The sequence below is a fragment of the Nansenia antarctica genome (genome assembly GCF_963989245.1).
Source record: "Nansenia antarctica genome assembly, chromosome: 12".
NCBI lineage: Eukaryota > Metazoa > Chordata > Actinopteri > Argentiniformes > Microstomatidae > Nansenia > Nansenia antarctica.
This window is the reverse complement of record NC_137682.1, coordinates 16,801,879-16,811,616: the sequence shown is the minus strand read 5'-3', so window position 1 is coordinate 16,811,616 and position 9,738 is coordinate 16,801,879. Positions and strand designations below refer to the sequence as shown.

Genomic DNA, 9,738 nt, shown 5'->3' with positions numbered 1-9,738 from the left:
CTTTCAGTACTGAGAAAAGTGCTATGCAAAATACATGCATTATTATTATTATACAATACACAGGAGCAGGAGCTTATCTCTCTGTCTCAGTCTCACTCGATTTACACTTTCAGGCAGGATGAAGTTGGAGCTGTCCCGTGTGGTGCAGGGGTGTCGCCTGGGTGTCCTGACAGGCCTCGGGAGGACAGGGCAACATTCCCTGGAGGTACCGGGGTGTATGCTGTACACACGCTGTGGCACTGTACCCCACCTGACTCAGGACACACTGCACACCCTAAGCAGCCTGCCCTCAGTCACCCAGTTAACCCTGTCGACAATGTGAGAGCCTACACTGTATTTCACACATACACTACAATGTTTTTCACATTATGTTCTCTTACACACAGTGGTTTCTCACTTTCTAACACACACACGCACACACACACACACACACACACACACACACACACACACACACACACACACACACACACACACACACACACACTCTCTCACTCTCTCAAAAGAAGATTTAATAGCTTTTATTTGTGTGTCATTCCTTTAGAGCAGAACACCAGGAAGTACTGGAGGAGTTCAAGGAGGGATTTAGGAAATTTGCAGGTTGGTAATCATGACTTCTCCTGTCTCTACATTTGTTCTCTCTGCCTCACACTCCATAGCCTACCATCCCTCTATACTATCCTCAATGCCTGTGCTATATACGGAGTCCTTAATGCTCTCATTAATGCACATGCATACATAATGTGCTCATTCAAATTATTTTGCACTAGCATAATGTACAATACAGTCCAACCCGGCAAACACTTGGATATAAAAGATCAAATTAAATGACTGCACTGATGAATATTTATAAGCTGAAGTGCATTCTTGAAAAGCACAATGCCCCAGATACAGTAAGTGCTGAATGACTTTGAAAATTACATATTTTGTTATGGACATGCTACGCTGCGTCCTACAACAAACTTGAAATTAGAAATATAATTACCATACAAGCGATTGTTGTTCCCTTCTAGGCGATTATTACATTGTGTCTTGAAGGGCCAGGGAGCGTTGTGATTGGTTAATTAAAAGTGAGTGTTTCGAGTCGACCAGCGTTGCGTTTGTTCTTTGGGTTGTTGTTTTCTCACCTTTGATCTTCTCCCATAGCTGGGCTCTTTGATAAAAACCTCACCATCTCTCGCCCATGGCTTAGTTCACGATGTTAATTGCTGAGTGAACCTATCAGACATAACCAACTCTATGTATCCTGTCTATATATTGGTCCTTTGTTGCTTTGTGCACGGTCGGTTAGTCCTCTTTGGCCTCTTTTCTCCTTCTACTATTGCAACTGGCTGCTAAGCATTAGGATGAATGCTGTGTAATCTAGGCTGTATATGTACTTTGCAGGTCTTCATGATACTGTTCTGTACTGCTCTCTCCATGACCCTGCGACCACGTGCCCCTCTGGTCACATCACCACCAAGGTCAGTGGTCATGTTTTGTGTCGGTTTTATTCATGACCTGATCTAAATAATAATAATAATAATAATAATACATTAGACTTATATAGCTTTTCTAGACACTCAATGACGCTAAATGTTTCACCGCTGGTTTCTCTAAATGAATGAGTGTGTTCAGAATGAATATGTAAGATTGTAAGAATGTGGAAGTTGACACTATGTTTTGTGATTGTTGCAGACGGTGTCAGTCTGGGGCAGTGGCGGGCGGATTGAGCTGACAGTGGCCAAGTTCATGGCGCTCCAGAAGGTGATCCAGCCGGACTGGTACCAGGGCATGGCGGATGGAGAGACCTGGCAGAATAACACCTCTCGTAAAAGGGTCCGCAAGTCAGTGGACCGCACCCTGGCCCATCTGGATGAGTGTTTGCTCCTGCACCACAAAACACAGGTACTCACAGTCTCTCTCACACACACATAGTCACACACACACACACACACACACACACACACGCACACACACACATAGTCTCACGAACACATGCGCACACGCACCTATACGTAAAATGGTTTTTATAGATTTCTCTCTTGCAGTATTCACATTGTAAAAACACTGTTTTTTGGTACACTCTCCCTTTCCCAGGAGTTGAATGGGGTGGAGGTGTTCGGGGTGGTGGAAGGAGGTGATGTGTTGGAGGAGAGGGTGCGCTCAGCGAAGGAGACAGCCAAGCGGCCTGTGGGGGGGTTCTGTCTGGATGGCCTTCGGACGGGCTACATGGACCAGGACCTGAGGACCAAGCTCATCACAGCAGTCATCGAGCAGCTGCCACTGGACAAACCAAGGTACGTATTCACAGCCTTCAAGCAAACCTCCAGATACCATTCATACAGTGGGGGAAATAAGTATTTGATCCTCTGCCGATTTTGTAAGTTTGCCCACTGACAAAGAAATGAACGGTCTATAATCTTAATGATTTATTGGTGATGTTTTTCTTTTTTATCACGTTTTTTTAAATATTTTTTTTACAATATATCACAGGACCAACAGAGAACAAACTTAAATAAACCCCCCCATCCCCCAAATACCAGACATGTACATATATACAAACATTATATGGGGCGGCTGTGGCACAGGAGGTAGAGCTGCCGTCTAATGATTGTAAGGTTGGCAGATTGGCGGTTCGAGCCCCGGCTGGCCACATGACACTGACCACAGTGTCCTTGGGCAAGACACTGAACCCCAAATTGCCAACTTGCCTTGCATGGTAGCTTGCCGCCATTGGTGTGTGAATGTGTGTGTGAATGGGTGAATGAGATGCCGTTGTAAAGCGCTTTGGATAAAGGCGCTATATAAGTCAGTCCATTTACCATTTATTTACTATACATAGCCAGACACCCATAAAAGTAAAATAAATAGTACATTATCATGCTGTCAGATGTTAGGAAAGGTTAACAGTATATAACATTTTTGATATGGTACATGACCTCCTTGATCCAATGGCTATGCGTAGGTGGAATAGGATCCTTCCATTTAAACAATATTAGGTGATGGTTTATTTTAACAGTGAGAGACAGAATATCAACAAAAAATATATAAAAGTTATAAATTGATTTGCTTTTGATCGAGGGAAACAAGTATTTGATCTCCTAGCAAAACATGACTTAGCACTTGGTGGAGAAACCCTTGTTGGCAAGCACAGAGGTCAGACGTTTCTTGTAGTTGGTCATCAGCACATCTCAGGAGGGATTCTGGTCCACTGTTTGCAGATCCTCTCCAAATCCTTAAGGTTTTGAGGCTGTCGCTTGGCAACTCGAAGCTTCAGCTCCCTCCATCGATTTTCTATAGGATTAAGGTCCGGCGGAGACTGGCCAGGCTACTCCAGACCTTAATGTGCTTATTCTTCAGCCACTTCTTTGTTGCATTGGCCGTATGTTTTGGGTCATTGTCGTGCTGGAAGACCCATCCACGACCCATTTTCAGTGTCCTGGCTGAGGGAAGGAGGTTCTTTTGCACAACTATCTATATTACATTACATTCAATACAAACATTCAATACAAACACATATAAGCTACATTACACCTAATATATATCATCATATACACTTGTTGCCTCATTTTCTCTGAGGAGATTAGAGCATGTCATTTAGAGAATGATATATTAGGGTACTTTGGAATCCTGCAGACAGCCCTGAGTGGGGTAGTGGTGGTCTAGTGGATAGTGAGTTGGACTTGTGATCGGAAGGTTGTGAGTTCAAATCCCGCCTGAAACCACACCACTACTAGTGTGCCCTTGAGTAAGGCACTTAGCCCTCAGTTACTCCAGGGGGAATGTCCCTGTAATTCGTAATTGTAAGTCGCTTTGGATAAAAGCGTCTGCTAAATGGCAAAATTATTATTATTAAATTGATAACCGTTAGCCTATGCTGCGGTTGCAAAGGAGAGAACGGAGAAGCTTTCACTACTGGCTTATGAGGACAACTCAGGAGAAGATGATATTTCACCTACCCTGTGAGGGTCTGTTCTCACCTCAATAACAATGTGATTAGGAGTGTAGAGACCAGGGTGTGCTCCCCCCTCCCCCCCAAACATATAGCTTCACCAGCTTCATTTCACTAGCAATCATTACACCATAAACCCCCCCGACACCCCCAGAGAGGTGCTTTTACCCTCACGGCGGGAGACTAGCCAGTCAGACTGGCACCCGTCCTCTCTCCCTCCCACCATCCCTACATCCATTCCTCCCAGCTCATTATGCTCACTCAGGTCCCCCAGGAAACCATGGTAACCTCCGCCGTCTCCTGAGAGCCATGGAAACCGGCTCGCTCTCCATCAGCATTGGGAATACTGGCCATACGAAGCGTTGTTCCCTCCTCCCTCAACCCACTTTTCAGTGCCCCTTCCCTGGGGTGACCACCGTTCAGTTCCCCGTGCCCCCCCCTGGAGACGATGAGAGTGACAGTGGCTCTTTGGTGGAGAGTGTGGAACTGTGGGGAGGGGTTATATACAGGGTTTTTCCTGGCTCAAAATGAGGCGGAGGTGGTACCAGAGGCGTTTGACATCGGGGGGATCCATGAAGCGGGGCTGTCTGGGGGTCCTTAAACGAGCATCAAACACTTAATTTCTTGCATTCTGGTGAATTTATATGCACCAATTTGTGCCTTTTCTACATCAACTTATGGTGGAAATGTCATTTATGTAAAGGAAAACACAATATTCAGGCACCAGATGACCATTCAAAATATAATGGAATATAATGCAATATAAGGCATTCTGTACTTTCTAGCAAACACGAAAGCGAACTTATTTGCAGTACAGCACCCCCGCCACCATGTTGCCGCAATTGCAGTTAGAAATGACAGATGTCCACCGAGTGCAACGCTTGTAGAGAATACTACCGTCAGAGTTTTGTCGAGAGCTGGAGGCGGCAAGAAATATGACGGAGGCGGCCGCCTCATAATTCTCCGTGCAGGAAAAACCCTGATATATGGATGGTCCCAGAAGCTCCCTGTGGGCCTCATTGTGGTGTGGTTGCAGATTAGACAGTCCATTTGGACTGTGCTGGGTCAGCCTCCCCCTGGGTTGTTGTGGCTCCTGTGATATACAGAGCCTCCCGTTGGGCTGCGGGGAGTCATTAGAAGATAGTAAATTAGGTTTGGCCTGAGCTCCTTGAGGCAGAGGGGCAGAGACGGCCAGTTAACTGCAACCCCTGTGAGTGGGAGAGGCACAAAGACTCTTTGAGAGTGGGAGCTGAAGGGAAGAGTGGATGCTGAATTCTGTTTATATGGCCCAATCTCATTCCTCATTTTTACCCCTACCTCTCGTTTTGGAGTGCCACTCGCTTTTCGGCTTGCCCGTTGCCCGGCTTGCCCTAGCCCTAACCCTAACTGTTACAATGGGTAGTATTTGAAATCTTACCCTATGAAATGGGATAACCATTTCTGAAGACCCTGATACGTCATCAGTAGTATCATAGAAAAGCATAGACGCTCGTGATTTGTTCACAACTTCAGTTTGAATGAATGAATGAATGAATGAATGGACTTTATTGTCATTGCTACAGTACAGGTACCAAACAACGAAATTTAGGAGGGGTGGCTCCCCTGGTGTTAGGAAAGAAAAAAAAAACTTTAAAAAAACACTTAAAAAAACACAAGAAGGGAAGGAGCTGGTTTACATAAATAAAGGCTATGTACACTATCCACTATACTATACTGTACAGATAGACGACTAGGGTTGTCATATTGCACATAGTGTTATTGCACATTTATTTAAAGTGTCGCAGTTTGCAGGCTTGAAATGTACATATTTGTGCCTCAGCACTACACCAGATTTTTTCAGTCCAGCAGCTGCCATCAATCAATTGCCATCAATTAAAAAAGAACAATGCTTCATTACCAGGCCAGTTCATGACAGAATAGCGGTGCTCTGTAGGCTAGCAACCAGTGCTCCTACCCTGCCAGTCTGCACTGATATTAGAGGAGCAGTAACACGTGCAACAACTTCACGGCATGGCTACATTTCGGGCATCATATGCCATCAAAGGGGGGAAATGCAACATGGAAATATGTCAAAATGCGGGACTGTCATGCACAAATCAGCCTTAAAACATTGTTGTAACGTTTGATAGCTAGCTAGAGACATTGGCATACTAGCGATGTTATACTCGTTATAAATACTCTATAATACATTGAAAAAGATAATTCACTGGTTATCATAATTTTTTAAATCTTTATTAATGAAAACAAATATTACATTTGTGACTGTGTTGCTTGTCCATTCGCCAGTATCTTGCCGATGATTCACAAGGCATTCACTCCATTTTGCATAACACTCAGTTTGGAGGGCCATGTAGTTTGGAGGGCCATGTAGGGTTAGGGCCATGTGTGTGTGTGTGTGTGTATGTATGTGTGTGTGTGTGTTTCTGTGATGTGTGTGGACGCTCAGTGCACATGCCTGTGTTATTTGTCCGTCCGTCTGCCACACGTCTGCATGTGTGTAATAAAGCTGTGTTTGTTTATCTCTCTGTGTGTGTGTCAGGTTACTACAGGGCGTGGGGCGTCCTGATGAGGTGCTGGCATGTGTGGAGGCGGGAGTGGACCTGTTTGAGAGCTTCTTCCCCTTCCAGGTGACGGAGCGAGGCTGTGCACTCTGCTTCCACTTCAACATCACCCCTGACCCTGAGTGTGCAGGTACAGCGCCCTCTTCAGGTGTGGTAGACTACTGTCAGTGTTGACCAAGGGTCCCCCTCTCTCCGCTTCAGTCTCTTTTCTCTCCCCTAGCTCAGAGGCCGTTGGTGGTCATACAGCTGGTAGAATTAGATTGATGAATAGCTGGAAACGTTCCACTTAATCTAGTTATCATATGGATCCATCACATACTGCTTTCTGCCTTGATTCATGGTGGTTATATCAAATATGGTGATCATGGGGTTTATGCTGTTGGATATGTATGATGATGGGTATATTGATTATGTGTGGTAATGATGTCACCACAGCGTGTGTGTGTGTGTGTCTGTGTGTGCGTGCGTGCGTACGTGCATAGTGAATGATATTGATGACGAAAAGTCACCAGGCTATTGATGGTAATGATCATTCTCAGGGGTAGTACCTGTGATGTAGAAAATAATTTATGATAATCAGGTTCACAATGGCAATGGTGCTGATTATGATATGAACGCATTCATCTCTCTCTTTGATTCACATCCCTCCTCTACACACACTCACATTTCACATTGGAGTGATGCTTCTTCAGCTCAGTACCATGAATTAATGACCTCACTGAACCATGTCATCTTTGAGAGAAACCCGAACATGACAAATGGAGAGAATAAGTGTGTGGTGTACGTTTGGTGCGTGATAAGAGACTATTTTGTTTCTATGTGAGTTCAGTATATGAGGCAGGTTTTAGTGTCTGACAGCACTAATCAATTCTGCATGGGGAAGTGGAATGGAGTTCAGTGGAGGTGAGCACAGCGCTGGCGTAGGCCAGCAAATCAGAGGAGAGACCCCAAATCCCCTCTCAGCCAATTAGAGTGCTGTGTGGGGAGGCAGTGTCACAGCCTAACCCCAATATGCCTCCACGCTGGTAATGCAGGCCCTATTCTAATCTGCCTGCTCTCCCTCTCCCTCACTCTCTGCCGCTATCTTCCTAACTCTCCCTCTGCTTCCTTTTCCTCCCTCTCTTAATCCATTCCGCGTGTGTGTGTGTGTGTGCGCGTCTGTTTGTGATTTACGGGGGTGTGGGATGGACTCCACTAATATCCAAGGAGAACAGCGTGAAATTAGGACACAACTGAATATAATTGGTTTTGGTTGTATGGTTCTTAGGATATGAATTGAAATGTCTGGATTTAGCAGAGGATCTGATTGGTGGAGTGAGATGTGTCTTGGTGGTGTGTGTTGGCAGTGCTGGAGCTGAAGGAGGAGAAGCCTATGTCAGGGGAGCCTGCAGAGAATGGAGCCAATAACCCAGAGGACCAAACACACATGACTCCTTTTGAGATCAACCTGAACGACAAGAGGTTTGTATTCACAAGGTTGTGTGTCTGTGTCTCAGTCGGGTTCTTCGATGAAAGGTTGTGTGTGTCTGTGTGTCTATCTGTCTGTCTGTGTGTGCAGTGGTGTTAGTGATTTGGACCCCAGGCAAAGACCAATATGAGGTCCTGGTGTCATTCCTATGTTCCCCGGGTCCTATGTTCCCTGCTCCCGAAAAAGGGTCCCATGTTCCCTGGCATTTTCAAGTGAATTAACTACTAGGGTTAGGGTTAAGGTTAGGGTTAGGGTTAAGCTGAGGAAACATAAGGCCGTGGGAACATAGACACTCACACTTTAGTCTACTGTAGATCTGCTATAAAATCATTGTCGTTAGCGAGCACTTCAGCTGTAACAGAAATGTAGCCTATTTCAACAGTTGTTTCGTTTGATATTTCGTTCTAGTTTACACCCATTCATTTAATATTCATCCGTTTAATAGAAGGATGTGGGAATTGAGGCAATTATTTTAAAACACATGACACGTTCGAAATGGCATACTAGCATACTGCCTACTAAATTCATAGTATGCCAATACCAGCCGATCCTCACACTGAAGTGTGCATCTCAGTATCCCAGAATGCATTTCACTGTGGGGTTCAACAGAAACGTCGGAACATAACAGCTAAACAAGTCACTTCAGCCAGTGTATAAGACCCACTGTTTTTTTAATGGATTGGAATGTTACAATTTCCCACCACTACTGTGTGTGTGTGTGTGTGTGTGTGTGTGTGTGTGTGTACACACACATCTGTTTTGCTCCAAGTCTGCCTTGCTCCTGGTGCGCCTGATCTTTGACCTTTGACCTGCAGGTATAGGGATGACTTCAGCCCCCTGGTGGAGGGGTGTGGCTGCTACTGCTGTCGCAACCACCAGAGGGCGTACCTGCACCACCTCCTGGTGACTAATGAGCTTCTGGCTGGAGTCCTACTCATGCTCCACAACACGGCCCACTACTGTGCCTTCTTCAATGCCCTGAGGGGGGCTCTGGCCAGTAACCAACTAGATGCCCTCAAGAAGAGAGTTCTACAGGGGAGAAGCAAGGGGAACAGTGTAGAGGATGTTCCCATGGAAAATAATGGATAGGACCGCTGGAGAGAGTTGGGAAGGGGGGGGGGGGGGGGGATGGGGAAGGTTTTAAATGACGTAGGAGAGGGAGGGCTCCACCACTGGTCTGGCTATGAAGGGAAGATGAGGGTTTCATTTTAATTGCCTTCACCGTTCCAGTCAGGTCAGATGAGTGATCACTTCAAGGCAGGAATGGAATGAGTGGGAGGAAGAGAGAAGGTTGAGTATGGACCATCAGGGGCCTGCTGCCCCGGTCCCATTCCAAGTCAGCGCTTGACTAATATCCCCAAGACTCTAGCGTAAGGAGAGCAGGAGTGAGGAAGGCTCCACCAATGGGAGAACAAACAGGCTAGATTGAGTTTGAAGTAGCATGGAGGAGGACATCCAAATGGGTTCTAGAGATGGCATGTGTCCAATGAGATTTGGTGTGTGGTCACGTATTCCACCTGTTGCTTTTTAAGATGGCTTGTGGAAGGAGCAAACTAGCACTGTTACCCTGTCTGCTGTCAATGGATGAATGAATCTCTCTTGCTTAATTTATCTGTTTCGTCAGAGCAGATGTGGCTTTTTTTCATGAGTATTCTTCACACTTATCTGATAAAGATGACATTTCCTGTGTCTAATAAATTGAAAGATATGTTGTTGTTTTTTACTTGGAGATGTTATCAATACATTTTGCATATGCACACACTCATGCATACATG

The 9,738-nt window shown here is 45.4% G+C and overlaps 1 protein-coding gene across 2 annotated transcripts; it reads left to right on the top strand.

Moving 5' to 3' along the window:
* Nucleotides 1-117: 117 nt before the first annotated feature.
* Nucleotides 118-9,147, top strand: qtrt2 (queuine tRNA-ribosyltransferase accessory subunit 2; the record flags this gene model as incomplete). 2 transcript variants are annotated; one of them, XM_080542773.1, is made up of 8 exons in its annotated part: nucleotides 118-318; nucleotides 545-600; nucleotides 1,387-1,463; nucleotides 1,678-1,887; nucleotides 2,080-2,279; nucleotides 6,474-6,643; nucleotides 7,842-7,956; nucleotides 8,779-9,147. In XM_080542773.1, the coding sequence occupies 8 exons, from the start codon at nucleotides 119-121 to the stop codon at nucleotides 9,050-9,052; spliced, it is 1,302 nt and encodes a 433-aa protein (XP_080398899.1). In that variant the 3' UTR covers nucleotides 9,053-9,147. The 2 variants fall into 2 exon arrangements, with proteins under 2 accessions (XP_080398899.1, XP_080398898.1); XM_080542772.1 differs by having other exon boundaries at nucleotides 119-318; nucleotides 6,474-6,625.
* Nucleotides 9,148-9,738: the final 591 nt, after the last annotated feature.